The sequence below is a fragment of the Melozone crissalis genome, unplaced genomic scaffold, assembly GCF_028551555.1.
Source record: "Melozone crissalis strain CALT ecotype California unplaced genomic scaffold, PUWL_Pcris_2 ptg000052l_1, whole genome shotgun sequence".
Taxonomy (NCBI): domain Eukaryota; kingdom Metazoa; phylum Chordata; class Aves; order Passeriformes; family Passerellidae; genus Melozone; species Melozone crissalis.
The window spans coordinates 233,063-255,926 of NW_026535830.1; the positions used below are offsets into that span (position 1 = coordinate 233,063).

General features: G+C 47.6%; 2 protein-coding genes and 1 long non-coding RNA gene across 3 annotated transcripts in view; 1 reads left to right on the forward strand and 2 right to left on the reverse strand.

Annotated features, from left to right (window-relative positions):
* The window catches only part of LOC128943636 (zinc finger protein 271-like), a 592,338-nt gene that overhangs the window by 61,202 nt on the left and 508,272 nt on the right, over positions 1-22,864 (reverse strand). The window lies entirely within an intron of this gene.
* Positions 1-22,864, reverse strand: part of LOC128943658 (uncharacterized) — a 55,813-nt gene that overhangs the window by 3,503 nt on the left and 29,446 nt on the right. The gene's annotated exons all lie outside the window — the stretch shown is intronic.
* Positions 16,384-21,768, forward strand: LOC128943655 (histone H3-like centromeric protein A). Its single transcript, XM_054286541.1, has 4 exons — positions 16,384-16,459; positions 16,939-17,030; positions 20,951-21,028; positions 21,634-21,768. Exons 1-4 carry the CDS (start codon positions 16,384-16,386, stop codon positions 21,766-21,768), a joined length of 381 nt encoding a protein of 126 aa, XP_054142516.1.

Consider the following 22,864-nt stretch of genomic DNA (forward strand, 5'->3'; position numbering starts at 1 on the left):
CCCCAAACATAATTTCTCATTATTCTTGTTACGATTAAACAGTGCTTATATCCAATTACCAAACAATCATCACATCTAACAATCATATAATTTATCATAGTCATTAAATGATTATACAGGTGCAGCCTAACATTTTCCCAGGGTCTCCCTCAACATTTTCCCAGGACCTACCAGGCCTATCCTTCCTTTCTAACTCCCCTGAATATTCCATGATTTTAGAAACATTTTATTCCCTATACTATCACTAAGGCTTTGGATTCAGCCACCCAAGGGCACAAGATGGAGGCTGATTTTGTCTTGTTTTTACTCCAATACATAACACTGTCTTTGCAATCAGATTCGAAGTAGTGCCTAGATCTTTTCACTCTATCTCTTTGGCTATGAATCATTTTCATGTTGGATGCCAGCAAGGTAAGCCTCTCCAAGCTTCAAAGTCCGCCTTTGATGTGTGAAGTGATACTGGGCCATGCCCTGTCCCTGCAAATAAGAAACACCTGTCAAGAATATTTTGCAGGTTGAGGAGTTTTTGCAAGACAATGGCCATATTCAGCCAATGCACAATCCAGCCTGCTTGTAATAATGGACAATGGTCATGTTCACAAACAATGAATTATGGACATATTCAGAAATGGGGTCAGTATATCCTTGGAAAAGATACAAGAAGAAGAGTCATTTGGCTCAGCAAGTTTGTCAGTGAGCTTGAGAAAGTAAGAAAAAATGTGAGCCATGGGTGAGCCGGACAACCACAGCAAGACACATGAAAAATTACATGATCCAATCAGCATTCTATTTTAGACACATGAACAGCTAGGATTAACCAATCATGTATTAGCTAGAGACACGTGGACAGTAGAGATTTATAATAAAATATAGTCTTTTTAGGGATAATAAATTTGCTTCACTGGATCATATTGGTTATGGTGTGATGTCCCTGAACCTTGCACCCCACATTTCTGGTGGAGAATACGGTCAGGCCCAATGTCGTAGCACCAGAGGGACTCAAGGTCGGCAATTTGGCTGCTGTGCAGAGGATCGGAGCCAACCCTCGAGAAGCGGAGAAGCCGGTCGAAAGTATCCTCACTGCCCCGGTGAGAGGAAAAGGTTACTGGAGCTCCAATCGTAGATGACTTGAATCTCACCCTGATCAAGGCGAGCGGCCAGGGAGGAGATGGGGTCTGAACATGAAAGGGAAAGTGTTCAGAAACTCCTCCAACATATCGTCTCTAAGAGAGAACAAAAGCATGATGCTTCCAATTTGAAGGGACTATTACACTGGGTTTGGGACTATAATCTCATAGCAGGAGCACAGGTTGCTTTTGAGATTTTGACATGGCAAGTTGTGGGGCGGATGTTGTGGGACAGTATTGCACCTGGTAGGAGTGAGGCAAAAGAGGCATCTAAATATGCTACTTTGTAGAAAACTGTCATAGAGGTGTTGCAAGCCTTAAAAGCAGAGAGGAAAGCTGCTGCTGCGGCTTCTGCAGCCATTGCCTCTGAGTCGGAACAGCCTCAGGCATTTCCAGTAACTTCAGTTCAGCAACTGTTTCCTACCACCTTAGAAATTCCCTCATGTAGCCCACAAGCCCTCAGCTCAGAATCGAGCATTACACGACTGCTCCTCCAGCTAAGAGCGGGAATGAGGAAGCTGCTGCCTCTTCGAGGGGGGTTAGGCTGCAGAACAAAGGACAGTTGTACTCAGAGTGAACAAACTGTTGATAACAGTAATTTAGGAACTAAACATGCTGAAAGTGAAAAGGATAAGGAAGGATATATTATGAGTAATGCTTCTATCGAAGAGGATTTAAAATCTTTAGTGGACACTTTGCAAAAATTGGTAATTCAACAAAAGGATTCAGTTGTCCCCAAAAGAGACTATTCTTTTGAGAAAATGGACTTGCCAATGATAGTAGGTTCAGACAGACAACCAGGAAAGTGGTTACCACCCTCTCATTTTGTCTCTGAGCCAGTATTCAAGCTGGTTAAACAAAATCCTCCCTCCATGTTGTAAAGAATGTGGAATTAGAGTTGGAATGTGACCTTGAAATACAAGCAGTTCAGAAATGGAAGTGGAAGGGAGTTATTACAGAAGCTATTGTAGAAGGGACTTTTCTCTCAAATGATGTAGAAGGTTTTCCTGTAGTAACTAATGCTGCAAGTAGAGTTTGAGAACCCTTCAATTGGAAGATTTTAGGAAAGTTGAGAGTTACAATTTCACAATTTGGTTTAAAATCCCAACTTGCACAGCCACTTCTGCAGTATATTTTTCCATCTAACACTAATTCCAGCTGATGTGCATACCCTAATAAGATTTATAATGCCACCCCATCAGCAGGTGATGTTTCATAAAAGCTGGGAGGAAAAGTGTGCTCAAGAAGCAGCAAGACCTAGAGTGCAAGGTGATCCTCTGTATGGTTTAACAGCACAACAGTTACTTGGCAAAGGGCCCTGGGCTACTGCCACTGCCCAGGCTAAGAGCATTGATCAAGTCTTAGAGATGAGCCAACAACTGGCATATAATGCTATCCTTGCACTTCCAGATGGGTTACGCACTAAGTCTTTTACACAGATTTGCCAAGGAATGAAAGAGGACTTTGATAAATTTGTAGACAAATTGCAGGAAGCTATCTATGATTGTCTTGATTGGGATTCAGACACAAAGGTACAATTGTTTAATATGCTTTCTTTTGACAATGCTAATGCTAAAACCTGTCAGATTTTGGGAACATTAAAGAAGGGAGCTGATGTTACAGAAATGCCAGAACTTATGGCTAGAACTACAGAGAGAGAAAAAGCAGCCTATGTAGCTGCTGCAGTACAGGATGCAGTAAAACCATTGCTTTCTAAACAGGAAAAGAGAGCCAAAGGAAAGAACATTAAATGCTATGAGTGTGGTAAAATTGGACATGTTGGGAGTTAGTGTCGCTCTGCAACTATGAAAAAATTTTGTTCTATCTGCAAAAAAGATAACCACAATACTAAATAATGTCGGTTCCAGGGAAACGAACTTAGGAGAGCGTAATTTCTGTGGGTAAAGAAACAAGTACAGAGAGCTGCCTGGATAGCTCAGCCTCCCATGGAGGAGGAGGAGGACTTTGCTCACTCAGATCATCAACTTCTAGAAGCACCAGAGTGGACATGGAAACCGCAGTAGATGTTACCATCACCGACTCTGCTGTACACCTGATAGATACTAATGCAAAAGGACCCTTGGGGGATGGGTTTAGTGCTTTTCTGTTAGGGAGATCATCTGCCAGTAAAAAGGGATTGGATGTAATTCCAGACTATCAAGGGGTTGTTAAAATTATGGTTAGAACATTTTTTCCTCCTGTATCTATTCCCAAAGGTTCACTAATTGCTCAATTTGTTTCTTCTAAGTCTTGTGTCCCCTGTACAGGCTACAAGGAATGGGGAACAGGAAGCTTTGGTTCCACAGGTAAACCAGAAGTATATTGGGCCATGGACATCACAAGAGGTAAACCAGACAAACAGGTAACCCTGACACATCCTAATGGTGATTCCATTACTAAGAAACTCATAATTGATACTGAAGCAGTTGTAACCATCATTTCAAACACAATATGGCCAAAACATTAGGCATTGGTCAATCCTACTTTAGGCATTGCGGGTATTGGAGGGACTTAGGCAACTCAGATGAGCAGGGAAGTAATTACTTTTACTTTCCCAGATGGAGTGAATGTATCTACAAGGCCTTATGTCATGCAAACTCCTGCTACTTTACTAGGTTTGCTTGGTAGGGATCTCTTAGGCCAGTTAAAAACTACCATTGTTCCACAGCCTTTTTAGCAGCGGCCACTGGAAGGCAGCCAATCCTCAAAATCAGCTAGACCACTGATACACCTGTGTGGATTGATCAGTGGCTTCTATCAAAGGAAAAGCTGCCCATAATCCAACAATTAGTGCAAGAAGAGCTTGAGGAAGGGCACATAAAGGCATCCACTAGCCCGTGGAACACTCCAATTTTTGCCATCCCAAAAAAGAGTGGGAAATGGACTTTGCTCCATGATTTACATGCTGTTAATGCAGTAATGCTAAGGATGGGTGCCTTGCAACCTGGTCTTCCATCTCCTACTATGCTGGAGAATTTTACTCAGACATGGCTTGAAGGAAAAAAGGCCATGAAAATATACAGCTGATTGAAAAATAAAAGGCAGCTGTAAACAGCAAAGTTCTCAGACACATTCCTGTAAACAGCAAAGTTCTGAGGCTTGTTTTTTAATAACAAGTAAATACCTTGTCCTTGGATAGTGATGGGAAAGCAGAGTGACAAACATGGAGGCTTTGAGAACAGTTAATAACAGGATGAGAAAAACAAGTTTTGGTCTCAATAACAAACCACAGGTATTGAAAACAAGAGGAGGGGTTGGTGTGTAATCTGTAGCCAATGATGAGCTCAGGTTTTGCAATATGTATGACCTTAATTAACACGATTATAAAAGTGTGCATACTGGATCAATAAATTGGAGTTCGATGCTGATCAAAGGATGGGTCGTCTCCCTTCGCTTCCTCACTACTATGATACTTGAGTCATAGAATCTATTGATCATTGATCTCAAAGATTGTTTTTTCACCATTCCCTTGAGTCCAGATGACACAAGTCATTTTCCATTTTCTGTTCCATGTATCAAGAAGGCAGAACCCTACAAAAGGTACAAATGGATTTCTTTGCCCCAAGGCATGCAAAACTCCCCTACGGTGTGCCAAATTTATGTTGCTTCGGCATTAGAACCTGTTCGGCAGCAATTCCCTGAGTATATCATCTATCACTGCATGGATGATATATTAGTGGCTGGAAAACAATTAGACTCTGTAACTGTTCTAAAAACCATTACAGTTTTGCTAGAGGAAAGGGGTTTAAAAATTACTCCTGATAAAGTGCAATATTCTGCTCCTTGGAAATATCTTGGGTGGCCAATTGGTCGGTCTGTAGTGAAGCCACAGAAACTCACCATTACCACTGAAATTAAAACTGTACATGGTGTCCAGAAGTGAGTGGGGGATATTCAATGGATTAGACCTATTTGTGGGATAACTAACGAAGAACTTGGACCATTAATACAGTAACTAGGCACTTTTTCTCGGACAGATGAATGCCAGAGCCTGGATAAGAGACAACAGCAGGCCTTGGATCACATTGCCACAAAGGTTGCTACATCGTATGCACATCCTCTGATCGAGCATGTTCCATTTCAATTGATGATCATCAATCAGAGCAAGGAGGGTGACAATTATGCCAAGCATCCTTTTGCCTTGATTTGTCAATGGATTAAAACTCGGGCTAATTCTTTAGTTATTTTGGAATGGGTATTTTTACCTGTAAAACAATCTAGAACTATTACCACTCGACTGGAACTTTTTGCTCATTTGATGATGAAGGGCAGAGGGAGAACATTGGAAATCTGGGGACATGAACCATATTCAATGGCTAACTGGTATCTTGAATGGGGAATTAGACATTCTGTTTCGTTACAGATAGCGTGGGCTGGATATGACAGTAAAGTTCACAATACTTATCCGCGGCACTGGGTGTTATCTTTAGTGGAGCATCAGCGTCTGGAGGACAGACCCTGGAGATCTGACTGTCCGGTGTCTGGGCAGACAGTATTTACAGATGCAGGTAAAAGGTCCAAAAGGGCTGCCTGCACTTGGCAGCAAGACAAAGTGTGGAAAAAGCATGTCATTTTTTGGAGAGGTAAAAGATATGTTGCAGACAATAGAATTGAAAGCTGTGAGTTGAGCTTTTGAAAATTGGAATAATGAGGCCATTAACATTATTTCTGATTCACTTTATGTAGTTGGCTGTGTCCAATGCCTTGAAAGAGCAGTACTGAAGGAGGTGAGTAATAAGCATTTGTATTCCCTTTTAAGCTGATTGCTTAAAACCCTAAATCAACGATGGCTGGAATACTTTATAACTCATGTTCGTAGTCATCAAACTCTCCCTGGTCTGTCTGAAGGTAGCGCTCAAGCTGATCAGTTAATAGGCACTGTCTGGTCAATGCCAAACTCTGATAAATTTCAGCAAGCCAAAACTTCCCATGCATTTCTTCATCAATCTGCAAAAATGTTAGGTAAACAATTTGCTATTCCCCTTACTGATGCTTCTAGTATTGTGCCATCCTGTCCTGACCTGTCAATGAGATGGCACTGGTTTAGGCACTGGTGTTAACCCTAGGGGTACTCAACCCTTGCAATTATGGCAAATGGATGTAACTCATGTAGCAGAATTTGGTCAGAAAAAATCTGTATATGTTTCCATTGATACCTATGCTTGTGTTTTATAGGCTACTCCCTTAACAGGTGAGACATCACGTTGAGAAACATTTGTACATTTGCTTTGTCATATTAGGTATCCTCTTAGCAATTAAGACTGACAATAGTCCTGCTTCCTGTTCCTTAAGATTCAAACATTTCTGTAATTTATGGGGTATTTGACGTGACACTGGTATTCCTCAGTGGTCAGACAATTATTGAGCGTGCCTATCAGATGTTCAAGGGCATGCTGCAAAAACAAAAAGGGGGAACTACAGAGTTATCCTCTGAAGAAAAAACAGCTAAAGCTATTTTTGTACTTAATTACCTTAGAACAACAGGAGATAGGGAAGATCCACGTATTCATGCCCTCACACGTAATCCAAGGGAGAAATTGCCTGATGGCATTCAGGTCATGTTCAAAAGTCCCGAAACAGGGGTGTAGAAAGGACCAGCTACAGTCAAATTAAGAGGAAGAGGTTCTATGTGATTACTTACAGATAAGGCATTCGGTGGATTCCAGCCAAGTGGGTGAAACCATTGTTATCAACCAGTGTTATGTCCAGAGGCAGAGAATCAGCGAAAGCACCGATTCCAGACAGCCCTGAATCCGATTCTTCAACAGCTGACAGCTGAACAATGGTTGGAATACCTACCAAGTTTGCTGGAGTATGCTGAGGAAGTACGAGCAACTCCACATAGGCTTAATACACACGGGTTAGATATAGACAGACTTCTTTTACCTTCACTTTCATCACAAATTGTAAGTCAGATAGAAAGTGCTTGATATCTGCATGGTTGTGCATGTAAGCCATGGCTTAAGGTTCATTGTATAAAGTGTAACTTAAAAACTTGGCGACAAATTTGTCAAGAGCATAATTTAGCAGTGGTCCGAAGGGAAAAGCAAAAATTTAGGCCTATTAACCTAATATACAATAACTGCTTTCACATACTTAATACTAGTACCCCGAGAGTACCATCAGCTAAATTTTTAGGGCGTACCTCAGGAGGATATCAGAGTTTTCTCCAAGATGTATCTTTAATAGAAGTATATGAGCAAAGATTGTTACTGTGGTTGCAGTTTAACCTTGCTTTAATTGCTATAGTAAACCAATTGTACTAGAGAGCAAGATAATAGCTACTGAATGTGGAGTAGGAATAGCAATACCACAAATCCATCACTTTAGAGATTTGGAGTGAGAACAAGCTAAAGCAATTTGGGCAAAGCGCAGGCGTGATTGACGACAAGGGCAAGAGTGGCACCAGTCTGGCAAATATTAACAATGTTGCATAGTGGAGTGATTAAGGAAACGCAGGGGGTACACAATATAGAGCAGCGAGCTAACATGTGAGTTCCATCGGCTAACAGAACAAGGCAAGAATTTTTCTGCTTATCACTAGCTCCACCTTTGGATCCATTTGGCACCTGTTTAATTGGGATTCCCTTACACTCAATGGAAGAATTTGGAAATTGGACCAGAGCTCAAATTTATGGCAACTTAAGTAAGGCCTGGTCAAATTGGTGCACTAATAAAAATGGGATGATAACAGAAAATTGGTGTGAAAAACAAAAAATCCCTACAAATCCTTTAAGAACTCAAGCATTTACAATCACTCAAGGTTTAAATACTACAAGTCAGGAACCACAGGAACTGGATATTTTGGGATCAGTGACAGGAAATTGTTGTTTGCTCTTTGAGCACCACAAGGGTAAAGAGCTGATTAGGGAGAAATCAGGAAAACCCACTTGGATATCTCCTGTTTCTTCCTGGTATTACAATACCATGGCATACTCTGCCAATTGGACATGGTCTGTATCCCTAAAACAAAAATCTGCAAGGATGTCACCTCCTGGATTTTTTCTCATTTGTGGAGATAAAGCTTAGCCTGCGATCCCTCAGAAAGCATGAGGAGGACGGTGCTATTTCAGAAATTGACACTGTTTGCCCCTAGCATTCAAGAGATGCTTGACATCAGGCACAAATTCCAACGTCCAAAACGTAGGGTGCATCTATTAGGCTCAGACTGTAAGGATAATGTAGAATTGTAGAATATGCCTTTGGTTATACTGGCATCACTTTTTACACCAGGAGTAGCTTCATCACAGGCCCTTATACAATTCAAATGATTGGCTCGTTGGACAGACAAACAAATTAACATTACATCTGCAATACTGAAAGAGCTTACCCACTGATGTAGGCAGCATACGCCACGCTGTGTTACAGGATAGGGCTGCCATAGATTTGTTGTTGCTAGCACAAGGAGATGGATGTGAAGATTTTGAAGGGATGTGTTGCATGAATCTCTCTGACCACTCTGAATCTGTTGACAAGAAACTGTCATTGCTTAAGCAGAATATGAAAAAGCTGACAGTTGTTGAGAATTCTTTTGATGAGTGGCTAAAATCCTGGGGAATAACGGGATGGCCCAAGGACTTAGTATTGGTATTATGATACTTTGTATTCTTTTTTCAATTCTGCTTATAGTGCCTTGCTTACTACTCTGTGTGCAAAAAGTAATTGACTGTGCTGTTAAATCAGTCTGGCTTGTGCAAAAAAACCCAAAAAATGGGGAACTGTTGAGAGTTTTTTGTAGATTGAGGAGTTTTGGCAAGACAATGGCCATATTCAGCTGATGCACAATCCAGCCTGCTTGTAATCGTGGACAATGAACACGTTCACAAACAATGAGTAATGGACATATTCAGAAATGGGATCAGTATATCCTTGAAAGAGATACAAGAAGAAGAATCATCAGCACTCAGCAAGTTTGTCAGCAAGCCTGGGAAAGTAAGAAAAATGTGAGTCATGGGTGGGCCAGACGACCACAGCAAGATGTGTGAAAAATTAGATGATCCAATCAGCATTTTAATTTAGATGTATGAACAGCTAGGATTAACCAATCATGCATTAGCTAGAGACATGTGGACAGTAGAGATTTATTATAAATATAGTCTTTTTAGGGGTAATAAATTTGGCTTCACTGCATCATGTTGGTCATGGTGTGATGTCCCTGAACCTCTACACCCCGCAATGGAAGGCAATTAGATCGGTTCTGTGATGTAGTTTTATGGAGTCCAGTGGGGAACCTTCTCCCTGCCTTCCTCCTGGTTTATCTCCAGTTGCTCTGTCCTGCTCCCCATGCTGTGAGTGTTCGGTGGTGGGGTGGGGAAGTTGGCAGGACACAAAGACCACTCACCCCTGAAGTGACTGCCAGAACCTGGGCTGGCTCTTAGAGCTCCGGTGCCATGCCAGGAGAGGGGAACTGCCTCGGTATGGGGATTTACCAGAGGCAGAACCTTTATAGCCACTTGCTCTAAGGTGCCAGACACAAGCCACGACAGGGAGCAGGCAGAAGAGAAAGGAGGAGGCTCTCCATCTTGAGGTTCCACAAGGAACAGTTTATTCCAAATGAAGGGAGCAGGACAAAGAGCCCCTACCTCCATTGCGCAAGGGGTTTTGTACAGATACAAGTCAGGGGGAGATACAAACAGCTAACCAATACAGAATCCTCAGGGGATGAGTGAGGGGATTACACGGAGTGCCCCAGGCCAGCTGGGGTAGGAGGGTGGAGAGGATGGGTCATGTGGGACAATGGGGCCTTCAGGAGTAGGGGAATTCCAAAGGGGTGTTGCAGGACAGGGATTGGCCTGAGGTTTAAGTGGCAGGGGAGGTTCAGGAATCAAGGGCTGGATTTGACAGGCAGGGAAAGAGCTGGAACAAGGGGTTGGGAATGGCATGAAGGACAGCTTTGAGGGAGGATAAAACCCGGGTGTAAACCAACTTGGGGAGAACATGGGTGTACAACAGAACAAACCACTTAACAAGGAGTCAATGAAATAAATTCAATCTGCAACAACCCCAATGTTCATGTGGCAACAGAGAGCTTTTATTTCCCAAGGCCTTGTTTATATAGGCCATTTGAAAAATCCCATCTGGATACTTCGATAGCTCAGAACTCTACTCCCCTTCAGGTCCTGGCCAAGGAAATGCCTGCAGCCTTGGGAGAGATGTGACTTGGCAAGGCCCCTGTCAGTCAAACCAGGGGACGATTGGTTTGTCTATCACAAACCAGCTAAAATACGGTAACACTGTGCCATCATTCATCCCTGTGCCATCTCTCCTTTCCGTATCCCTTTGTCCTGCTCCCTGTACTATCATTCCTCCCTGTAACTAGAACTTTCTTTCCCCCAATTGTCTGTATGCCATCATCACTTGAGAGTTGCTCCTGCTCTCACAGAATCACAAAATCAGTTTGGTTGGAAGGGGCCAGCAGATCATCTGGTTCAACCTTCCTGCTCAGGCAGGATCATCTGGGGCACATGGCACAGGATTGTGTCCACACCTACAGTTCCCTGTAGATCCACATGAGGTTCAGTGTACACAAACCATGTGATGGAAGTTCCTACGGAGGTGCCGTCACCATATACCAACTCATTGGCAGTGATGTCATGGAAAGGAGAACAAAGAGTCGATAATTTGGTTACTAAATTATCACAATATGAAGAAAGTATCTTTTTCACCCTATGGGCTTGCATCTTGTCTGTGGAAATGACCTCCAGCAACTGAAATAAGTGCCCTATGCTCCACTAGCACAGACTGGACTCTATAGAGGGCAAGTGCCCCCTGCTCAAGAGAGAGAGGTACACCACAAGGTAACCTGTGGTTTTATTTGCCTGGCCATGGTGAAGACATATGGAAGTTGGAGGGAAAATCCACCTCTGCCTTGGCAGCACAGGTATGTGAATTGAGAAGAAAAATTAACCACCACAGAAAACTCTTCAAGGAAAAATGTCACTCAGTTTCCACTGGGCAAGTCTTCAGGTGGAATTGAAGGGCTGATGTTACTTCTGACCCTCTGGAAGGGACCTCCAGGTCATATTTACAAGGAGCAAGCAACAAGTACCATGATCAGAGCTAGAGGGGCCCTGGCTCCAGCCAGGTGTGGAAAAAGGACAGCAGGGTCAGTTTGACTGTGTGGATCCATGGCCTGGCACAGCAAGACACAGGAGCACAAGGCTTTAGTTGACATGGGTGCACAATGCACCCTGATGCCATCATACAGGGGCAGAATCCACCTCTGTTTCTGGGATGACAGGGGGATCCCAACAGGGACTATGCTGGAAGCTGAAGAGCTCCTGACTGAGCATGAGTGGCAGAAAAATGCCATTGTTGCTGGCCTAGAGGCTGTGTGTATCCTTGGCACAAATCACCTCAGGAGAGGTATTTCAAGGATCCAGAAGGACACCACTGAGCTTTGGGAAAGCTGCTGTGGAAACAGAAGAAATTAAGACAGCTGAATCCCTTGCTTGGTCTTTCAGAGGACCCTTCTGCTGTGGGACTGCTGAGGTAGTTGAAGAACAGCAGGTACTGATGGCCAGCACAACGGTGTCCCATTGGCAACATGGCACCAACTGGGACTTCAGCACCCATGGCACGGACAGGAAAACCAGGGCATTGGGAACAGCCAGGGCTTGGGAAAAGCAGGTACTGCCTGACTCATCTGATCTCCTGCTGTGCCCAGGTGACCCCAGTGGGTGCTGGACATGTGTGGGTGTGTCTGCCTGCAGCTCAGCAAAGCCTTTGGCACTGTCTCCATCTCTCTGCCTCTCCTGGAGCACCTGCAGCTCGCAGCTGGGACAGGTGCCTCTCGCTGGGAAGGTCTGGCTGGTGGCCAGGCCAAGGAGGAGTGGGAATAGGGCCACAGCCAGCTGGGGCTGGGCACTGCTGGGTTCCCCAGGGCTCAGTGTTGGGGCCGGTCCTATTCAACATCTGGCCTGGGTGGACAACTAGGGGCAACTGGGAGGCTTGATGGGGTCAAATAAGGAGTGTGGCTGCCTGCTGGGAAAACTGGGGGTTAGCTGGGAGGTCTGTGAAGCAATGCCTTCAAGAGACTGTCGCAGACATTTTTTCACAGAAATCCTTTCTTTCAGATTTCTGTATCTTCTGGGAAGCAAAGGGCCCCAGAAGATGAATGTAAACAATTGTTATCAGCTGCTGTGAAATGCAATAGGATGCACCTATTCTGATTGGTGATTGGTTCATGTTCCCATGTTTATAATTAATGGCCAATCACAGGAGCAAGCTGGGGACAGAGTCCCTGGACACAACTTTGTTATAGATTCCTTCTTCCTATTCTTAGCTTGAGCAAGCTCTGCAACTTCTCTCTCTTTATTCTATTTAGTATAGTTATAATGTATTATGTATGATATATCAATAAATCCAGCCTTCTGATCAAGAAACAAGATTCTCGTCTTTCTCTCACCATGGAGACCTTCAACAGGACCCTGTAATATCTGGTGACCCCTCGTGTCAGAGCAAAAATTAATTTGATAAGACCAGAGGAGCAAATTGCTGCACTGGGTAAAAATCCTGTATGTGTAGCATTTGATGGTTGCTTTGAAGCGACCACAGAAGTGGATTCATGCCAGGAGCTGAAGAACTGAAGATCCTGATTTGGACAGAGTTCACAGCCAAGGCTGACCACAAAGAGAACCTTCTTCTGGAAAACCTTCAGGAAACATGGTAGACAAGAGCAGCATACCTGCAGAGCTGGCCAGAGCAAGCTGGACTTTTTCAAAAGGTACTGTTCACTTTTCTATCCCTGAGGGTTCAGCCGCGAGAAAATTATGGCTGCTTATATGGGGGACACACCCCTCGGAGAACGTGGTTCGTTTTACTCCTTCAGAGGAGAAGCTTATTGCCCTCTGGCAGCACTGGTGTAGAGAAGACGGATTTTTTTTGGAAAAAACAGATCTCTATGAGTTCTTTCAATGGGCAAAGCTTTTTGGGTTCTTTACTGATGTCCTATACACTTTGGATGTTTTTGTCTGGGAATGCCTGGACTCTATTCTCCAGTTTGTCTACAGTCAGGGAGGTCTTTTGCCTTCTATCTACTCAACATTTATAAAGCTCTTCCCAGTTCTGAAACGAAGAGCAGCCGTCTTTCAATGGATTTCTAACTGCTATGGGCAGGCTCTGTTTCCACCGTCCCCAGGAGAAGAACCCGTGGCGGATGAGTTTTGGCTTCCCAGCCCCCCCTGCTTCGCAGCAGGGAGGGCTGAAACTTTGCCGCGCAAAGAAGTTTTTTTTACTTTTTCTCCCGAGCCTGCGCAGATGGGATTTTCTCCTCCCCCACCTTCTCTCTCTCCGGGGGGATGGGAGGAGGCGGTGCTGCCACAGCCGGCCTCTCAGACCCCGCCTCGTTCAGACATGGGGGCGGCACCGGTCTCTGAGGTTTCCCCGCCTCTGCCAGCTCCGTCACTCCAGGCGATCCCATCTCCGCCTCTCCAGGCGGTCCCGCCCACGGCTTCACAGGCCTCCCCGCCCCTGTCAGCGCCTGCGTCTGAGACTGCAGAGACAGCACTTCCGGTCCCTGATGAGTTGGTAGGCAACGACGAGGACGCGTCTCCAGCTTCCGGCTCAGCGGAGGAGATTCCTTCGGCCCCTCTGCTGCTTCAATTGGCCTCCTCACCGCCTCAAGACTCTCGGTCCCTGTTCAGGACGGTGTTGGAGACAGTCCCGAACCCGCGGGAACCTCGGGGCAGCCCGCGGCTGCTCATACACTCAGTGTGATTCCCTCCCCGGTTCCGGCTTCCCCCCCGCTGCTTCCACTGGCCATCCCAGCAGCTCTGCCGTTGTCGGAGGCTCAGCCCTCCGTGTCGGCGTCAGAGACTGCCCTGGAACCGGCGGCTTGTTTGAGCCCGGACCATCCTGGACCGGCTGCCCCAGCAGCAGCCCCGGAGGCTGGTCTCTCCTTCCGTGGAGCGGGGGCTGTCCGCCAGTTGACTCTGGGGGCAGCCCGTCTCCCTGTTTTTAAGATCAGCATTCTCAGCGGTTTGGGGGGTGGTTTTTCAGGGATTGTCCCATGGAGGTTGCCATCTCTGCCGCCTCTCCTGCGTCCTCGTGGGATGGGGGGGCAGGTGCATCCCGAGAGTTCTGCCTCTGATCCCCAGCCCGGAGGGGATGATGCCACGGGGCGGATGAGAGACAAACCCGATGCATTGCAGGGGGAGAGGGCACAGTTGGAGGAGACCATAGCTGGTTTGATGTGGGGAACAAACATCTCCAGACCCCAGATGGGATTTCTGGGGAAGGCTTCTATTTCCCTGCTTCTGGTATGCCTCAGTGGTTTTGGGGAAAGGAAGCATCTCACTACCCGTGCTGCCATTGTACTGGCAGCAGGGTGCAGGCCTGTGGGAATGCAGAGCCTGCTTCATGGGTTTGGCCTGGGCTGTTGGGCTCAGGAAGTTCCTGGGCTGGGCCCACTGTGTGGCCTCCTTATGTTTTTGGGAATTCTGGTTTCTCCTACCGGTCCTGGTCCCCCTTTGTGGGCCAGTTTTGGGGTTCCTGGTCCATCATGGGCCAGGGCCCCCAGGGCCTTTCTTTCTCTGGCACTGCTCTGCTCGGCTGCTGCTCTTTTGCTTTTCGATCAAAAAAAAAAAAAAAATTTAAAATTAAATTAAAAAGATTGAAAATAGCCAGCAGCAGCTCTGAAGCACTGAAGCATTGAAGGGCCAGAAAAGGACATTCCAAAAATTGTTCAAATTGTTTGAAATTGGTTAAAATTGTGTTATGCTGTTCTCAGGACCAAAAAGGACTTTCAGATGTCCAAAAGAAACAACTTCAGCTCATGGACTGTTCCTGAAACTCAGCTGCTTGGACTTGAATTTTCTTTGCATTGTTTTTTGCATTTTCTTAGATTGTAGGATTGTTTTAGTGATTTGTTAGTATTGTATATTTTACAGGTGAAGAAATTTCCTGTTCATTTCACATCAGCATTTTTCTTTTATTTTATACAATTTAGAAAGGTGAGATGTCGCAGACGTTTTTTCACAGAAATCCTTTCTTTCAGATTTCTGTATCTTCTGGGAAGCAAAGGGCCCCAGAAGATGAATGTAAACAATTGTTATCAGCTGCTGTGAAATGCAATAGGATGCACCTATTCTGATTGGTGATTGGTTCATGTTCTCATGTTTATAATTAATGGCCAATCACAGGAGCAAGCTGGAGACAGAGCCCCTGGACACAACTTTGTTATAGATTCCTTCTTGCTATTCTTAGCTTGAGCAAGCTCTGCAACTTCTCTCTCTTTATTCTATTTAGTATAGTTATAATGTATTATATATGATATATCAATAAATCCAGCCTTCTGATCAAGAAACAAGATTCTCGTCTTTCTCTCACCATGGAGACCTTCAACAGGACCCTGTAATAAGAGATCCCAAAATCCACCTGGGCCACCATGGGTTCACTAACGCCCCAATCTGCTTTTCCCAATGGATTTCATGGACAGTTGTAATCCTTGACTGACCCCTACTGGGTACTGGGAATCACAGGGAGCTACTGGGGCCATGTTGGGAGACAACTGAAGAAACACTGGGAGCAAAGGGAAGATGCTCGAACCATGTTGGGGGTACTGGGACCATAACTGGGGCAACTCGGATCATACAGGAGGGGACAACTGGAACCACACTGGGTTCATACTGGGAGTGTCTGGAACCACACTGGGGGCAACTGGTATCATAGTGGGAGTGATTGGGATCATGGTGGGATCATTCTAGTAGTGACAGGAATTGATTGGGACTGTTGGGGGTGTGGCAGGGATCATAGTGATAGTCGTGATCATACTGGACTCACACTGGGAGTGACTGGAAAGCACTAAAATCATACTGCAGGGGACTGGAATCATTCTGGAATCACTCTGGGCGTAAATGGAACCATGCAGATGACTGAGAGCAACGGGAACCACATGAGAGTGACTGGGATCACACCAGGACGATTACAGAGCCCGTACTGGCACCGCATGGGGACGGTAACTGAGACTACCCTGGCAGCACCGAGGCGCGGGGTGCCTGAGGGTGGGGCCATGCAGAGTTATGCTAATGAGCCCTCGGTGGGCGCAGTCCGGCGCGGCACCGGGCGGTCGCGGGCCCCGATAGGCGCGCGGAGGGAAGTGACGTCACGAGCGGCGCGGCGGGAGATTTGAACGGCGCGGCGGATAGCAGCAGCGCATGGGGGCTCCGCACAGCTGAGCTCACCCTGACTCTCTCTTCCCCAGCCGCTGGGTCCCCTTCTGAACTTGCCCTGACCCTGCGGTGGACTCGGCCACACCATGCCCCGCCCCAAACCCACCCCCCAACGTCGCGGGTGTTCCCCAGCCCCTCCATCGCCCCCGCCGCGGGCACGCAGTGAGTGAGGGGCAGGGGACTCCCCTTATGGACCTCCTACATCGAGGCCACTTTCAGGCACCCCTCTAGAGCATTCCTATGGACTCCCTCTGTTGTTTTCCTCCGCCCCTAGTCTGCACCCTATATACCCCTATATGCTTCCATCACCTACAGTCACCCCACGCTCCCTCTCCCCTATAGCCCCTCTACCCCCATACTTCCTGTCCTTATAACTCCCCTATATCAGACATCACTTTAGCTCTCTATAGATCCTTTATACCCACAATGTCCCCCTAGACCTTACAGATCCCTTATAACCCCCACAGCCTCACCCTGTCCCCCGGCCCCTATAGCCCCCATAGATCCCCTATAGCCGCCTGTGTTCTGACAGGCCCTATAGATCTATACCCCCCATGATTCTTCAGAGCTCCCCATCTGTGCTCCCCAGGCTAAATAGATCCCCTAAAGCCCCCACAGACCCCTCTCCGATGCCCCCACAGGGTGCCGCCCAGGTCAGCGGGCATTGCAGGAGATCCGCAAGTACCAGAGCAGCACCCGCCTGCTGCTGCGCCCCGGCCCCTTTGCCCACCTGGTGAGAACACCCCACATCCCTAAAATCCCCAGACATCCTGATTGCCCGCCCCAAAACCTCCCCAGCACCCCCCATGGACTCCCAAACTCCCCTGGGACCACACAGATCATCTCAGATACGCACAAAATCTACTGTGGGACCCCCAAACCCCTCCAGGACCACTGTCATAGGAAGGGGACCAGGACACCAGCTGGTTCATCACAGGTCCCGTTTATTGAAGAAAGCATCAAACACTTATACAGCAAATAATAAGCTTATGAATATTCTGTAAGCCAAGCAATCTATTAGTTAAACAATACCATTAACTCTTCCTCATTCCTTAGGGGTTACATCTCTCTTTTCTCATGTCTCTTTCACTATTTGTTATCTTACTACAGCTAGGCCCAAGGACACACTATCTCACAGGTACAGGACTTGGAATTAGCCACGGCTTTGTACTTTTCCAGTCTCTAGTCACCTAAATTTCCCAACACTTCCCCTATTTTTATTTTTTTTTGGAAAAGCAAAATTCTATGGGCTAACTGTGTCACACTCTTTGCAACACAAAAATAGGCAATTCTAACAACTAAACAGTATTCTCAACTAGCAAGGTTTCTCTCTTACAAGGGATCTAAGCTAGGGAAACAAACCAAAAAGGCTATCACTATTTATAGGATATGCCATACAACAGATTCAAAAAGGATTCTATGCTGCTACAAGGCTCAAACAAAACTCAGGTGTGCCAATACAACCTACCAAAATAAGCTAAAGGAATAACATGTGCACAGGTTTCATCTGCGTCGATTGTCTGGTAAATTTGCTTTCTCTTCTCAAACAGCAGATATACTTCAAACAGGAATGGCTTTACTCACAAATGCTTCTGATTGTCTCTTTTAACTAGAGTTTTTCTGATGTTCACAACAACACTTTACACACAAGTCATAAAATAAACATCTGGCATAAAAGCATAAATCTATCTAACATCACTTATACTTAATAGCACTTAGACTTAAAATATTTAAACTTAAAATATTTAAACTTAACAGAACTTAACATTACTTAAATTTATCTTTACTTAAACTTAACAGAAACTAATCTTAACAAAACTTTAACTTAGCAGTATTTAACATTTAACGGCACTTAATAAATAATTTAACTTAAACTACTTAGCAACAGATAAAACTTACTATAGAAATAGAATATAGCATTTACTATAACTTACTTACAGGCCTGATTCTAAAATACTAAGCTAAAACAACTTTTCTTCAAGTGTTTGCTCCAGAATTTTTATATTTGAATGCACTTAAACATAAAAAGTTTTTTCAAGGTATACCTGTGGAAAAATTCTTTTGAATTCAGTGCTTGCTTTTACTTTTACCACATCCAAGCAAAGCTCAAAAAATACAAAAAGCATACTTATTACATCTTACTTATACAATCTTTTTAACACATCTTTAACATTTTTAAATTTTTCAAAATACAATTTCAGAGTTTGATGTTCTACCGACTGAATTATTTGGGCTTCTGATATTTAAAGTCTGTGATAATATAGGTGATTTTAAGCCAGCATAACGGATGCTAAGCCAAATCGGCCGAAATTTGACTCCCACATTTACTATGCTGATTTGTCTTTCTCAGTCTCTGTCAGGAAAAACAAAAGGTCTTTTTAACTTAGGTGAGAAACGTCTTGATAGTAATGGTCCATGGTGTCGCTTGTTTATTATCACTAGTTTCTTAATTGCAGTAGAGATCTTTTCTTTTGTTGACAAAAGTCACATTTATTACGGCTGTTAGGTCTAAAGCTGAAGCTTTAGCTGGCTGTGGGGCGGAGGGAGAAGCTCTCCCGCTGGAAAAGCGCTCCGGTCCCGTGCGGCTTGTGTCAGAGCGGGCGACCCCCCCGTGCTGGGCTCTTTGTTTCACAAGACTCGCCGGCAGGCTGAATCACTGCATGCGCTGCACCCGTCGCGGCGCGGATCACTCCCCCCGCAGTGGCTCCGCTCCCCCCGCGGCTGCCTCCGCTACTGCCGCTGCAGCACAACATTTCAGGTGGTCGCTCGCCGCAGCTGCTCCCCATGGTACAGCGCCCATGCCGAGTTCGGAGCGGCACAGCCTCGCAGGCGCCCCGAGCCGCAGCTGCTGCTTTGCACTCAGACACATGCTGAAGCAGTGTATTGTACATCACCTGCCATGGCTTGCTCGGTTTTTTGCTGACTTATCATCTTCTAACACTGCTTCCCACAGTATATCCCCAAATTTTCTCCATTCCGAGAGTTCATGGACCGTATGTGGGTTAAGGAAAACTTCTTTAGTGTATCCGTAGGCTAACAACAAATCTATCCCCTTTACCTCTCGCCATTCTAGATACGCGGCGGATAAATTATGTCCTGCTTGCCTATTCATACCGATTCATGAGAGCGCTCTCTGCAGCTTTCCAGGCTCCGGCAGACACGTATGGCTCGAGTCACCGATGTGAACCCCGAGGGTGCTTCTAAATTCCGGTACTGTCCCGGCTGCAAACGGGACCCAACTCCAACTTCCTCGACCGTGGCGCGTTCTCCCCCTTTTTCTTTTAGTGGGAGACGAGGAGGTCAACGTTTGAGGTCACCATTTGTCGTAGGAAGGAGACCAGGACACCAGCTGGTTCATCACAGGTCCCGTTTATTGAAGAAAGCATCAAACACTTATACAGCAAATAATAAGCTTAGGTATATTCTGTAAGCCAAGCAATCTATTGGTTAAACTATACCATTAACTCTTCCTCATTCCTTAGGGGTTACATCTCTCTTTTCTCATGTCTCTTTCACTATTTGTTATCCTACTACAGCTAGGCCCAAGGACACGCTATCTCACAGGTGCAGGACTTGGAATTAGCCACGGCTTTGTACTTTTCCAGTCTCTAGTCACCTAAATTTCCCAACAGACCATCCCCCATTTTCACCCCAGAACCTCCAGCATTGTCTGGGATCTTCCAAACCACTCTGGATCCCCTCTCCTGGGATCCCCAAATCTGTCCCAGGACACCCCAGATCAACTGTCTTGACCCTGCAACTTCCCCCAGAGCCTTCAAATCCACCCTGGGACCCTTCAGCTCCCCACTGGACTATCCCAAATACCCACTGCAACCCTTCAAGCAATCCCTAGGACCCCTTAAAATCCAACCCCAAATCCACCCTGGGACGCCTGAAATCCAACCTGGAACCCTCCAACCTCCCCGTGGACCCCATCCCAAAAACCCACTGCAATTTTCCAACCTCCTACAGACCCACCAAGTTACCCCTCAGAACCCCAGATCACCCCCTGGGACTCTTCAAGACCATCCCTTTCCCCCAGGGCCCCCCCCTCAACCCTGTTCCAGCCCTCCCCATGTCCTTGTCCTCTCCATCCTCGTGACATAGTGGGCCTGTCCTCCCCCAACATCCTTGCATATCCTCCAATGTCATTCTGTGGTTCCAGATATCTTTGTGTCCTGCCACCTTCAGAGGCTGCATGCATTGAGAGTTCCCTGTGCCCCTCCTGCTGTGCTGGCACTGTCCCCCTGTCCCATCGGGGTGTCCCCATGTTCCCATGGCCGAGGGTGTTCCCAAGATGTTCCCAGAGTGGTGCTTCCCCCCTGCCTCCCACCTGGGAGATCCCAGGGTGTCCCCATGGTGATGTTCCCATGTCCCCACTCCCCAGTGTATTCCCAGGAGTTCCTGTCCTCTGTGTTCCTCTCCCTGGGGTGTCCCCAAAGTGTCTCCAGGGTGACAACAAGGGTGTCCCCAGGTCCCTGGGATGTCCCCAGGACAGTGTCTCCACATCTCCAGGGCATCGCCATGGTGGTGGCCCCAGCCCAGGATGTCCCCAATGCCCCCATATCCCCTCCATGTTGTCCCAATGTCCCCGCACTCCCTGTGACCCTGCTGCCCCCATGTGCCCCCCTCACTGTGCCCTCCCTGCCACAGGTGCGGGAGCTCTGCCTCCTCTTCACCCGCGGGGTCAATTACCACTGGCAGAGCATGGCCCTGCTGGCGCTGCAGGATGTGTGACTCGGGGGGCCCAGGCATGGTGGAGGGAGGTCACAGAGGGCTGGAGCGGTCCTATGGGTCCTGCAGGGGTATCCAGGGACTTAGGGGCGTGGGGAAGCAGCTGAGGGGGATCTCATGGGTACTGAGAAGGTTTCCATGGGGGTTGGGGGTCTGTGGGTGCTGCAGGGGGGGTCTGTGGGTGCTGGGGGTGTCTCTGGGGGCTGAGGAGGTCCAAGAAGGTCTCTTTGGATGCTTGGATAAGGCTGAGAGGTTTGCTGGGTGTATGTGATGGGAGCTGAGGGGGAGTCTAGGAGATTGGCTGGGGGGAGGGTCTATGGGTTCTGGGACAGGGTTCCATGGATGTTGAGAGGGTCTCTGGGTGCTGGGTGAGGGGGGTCCCTTACTCCCAGGGTCTGTCGGGGATTGAGGATGGGTCACTGGGTATTGATCCCCCCCCTAAGACATTTACAGGCACAAGGTGCTTTGGTCACCCATGGGTGGGTTTGGAGGGACCCTGCCCCCTGGGTGTGTGTTTGGGGGGGGGTGACTCTGGGGGAAGGTGTGGGGGTTGGGGCATGCTGGGGAGCTTTGGGGACCCTCCCTCAGGTTTTGGTTCACAGGCAGCAGAGGCCTTCATGGTGAGGCTGTTGGAAGACGCATACCTGTGCTCGCTGCACACCCGCCGAGTCATCCTGTTCCCCAAGGATCTGCAGCTGGCCCGGCGCCTGCGGGGACCCGAGGTGGGGGGCATCTGAATGAGGACCCTCTGAGGGGTCTCTCCTGATAATCTCCATAATCTTACTGGGACCTCCTACGGGACCATCATGCTGAGAACCCCCCCTCCCACCATGGGGTCCCCCAAGGCCCCCCACTTGGACCCACCCCATAGACTCCCCCACCTCAGGATCCCCAACAACTCCTTCAGGGACCCATCCCGGGTGAAGGTCCCTTTCCTTAGTCCAGCACCTCTCAGATTATTGAGGACCCCTACCCATGATCCCCCTGGAACCCCCATCACCAGCATGCCAGTTCCAGGGAAACCTACCCAGGACCTCCACCCTGCTGGAGACCCTCCCAGTTCTGCTGTACCACAATAAATGTTTGTGACCCCTAGGTGCTGATGCTGGGGAGCTTGGAGGGGATTTGGAGTTGAGGCACCGCAGCGGGGAACTCTGGAGGGGAGGAGAAGCCACAGGGAGAGGGGCTCTGAGTATTTTAGGTAAGGGCACCTGGGATGGGGGCCAGGAAGGTCTTGGGGCCTAAGGGTTTCCACGTATAGAGGTGGTGGGGGGGGTCGGCTAGGGGGTGGCGCTTAAGGGATTCGCTTTTTGAGCGGAGGTCAGGGCTTTGGGGGCGGTGCTTAGAGGTGGCTTGAACGTGGTAGGGTTGCCTCTGGGGGGCGGGACTTAGTACCCCCGCGGGGGGAGGCCTCTGGAGGTCTCCCGTCCATGGGCGGAGCTCTGGGAGTGGGGCTTCAACGGGGTCCCCGCTATGGGGCGGGACTTGGAGAGGGCCACACTTGGGGGGCGGGGCTATGGGGTTCTGGGCTGTCCCCGGCTGCTGTTCTCGCTGCTGCCGCTCGGGGCGCTGCTGAGCAGGGAGGGGCGGGAGCTGGGGGCGATGCACTGGCAGCACCTGTGCCCGCGCCTGAGGGCACGAGAGGGACCCCAGAACGGACCCGCCCAACCCCAACTCTGCCCTGGGACTCCAACCCCCCCTCCCTCATGCCTTGGAGACCCCCCCCGAGCCTCAGAACCCAAAACCTACCCTGGGACCCCAAATCCCCTTAAAACTGCCCATCCCTGCAATCCTTGGGGTACCCTCTGAGCCCCCCAAACCTCAGGGACCCCA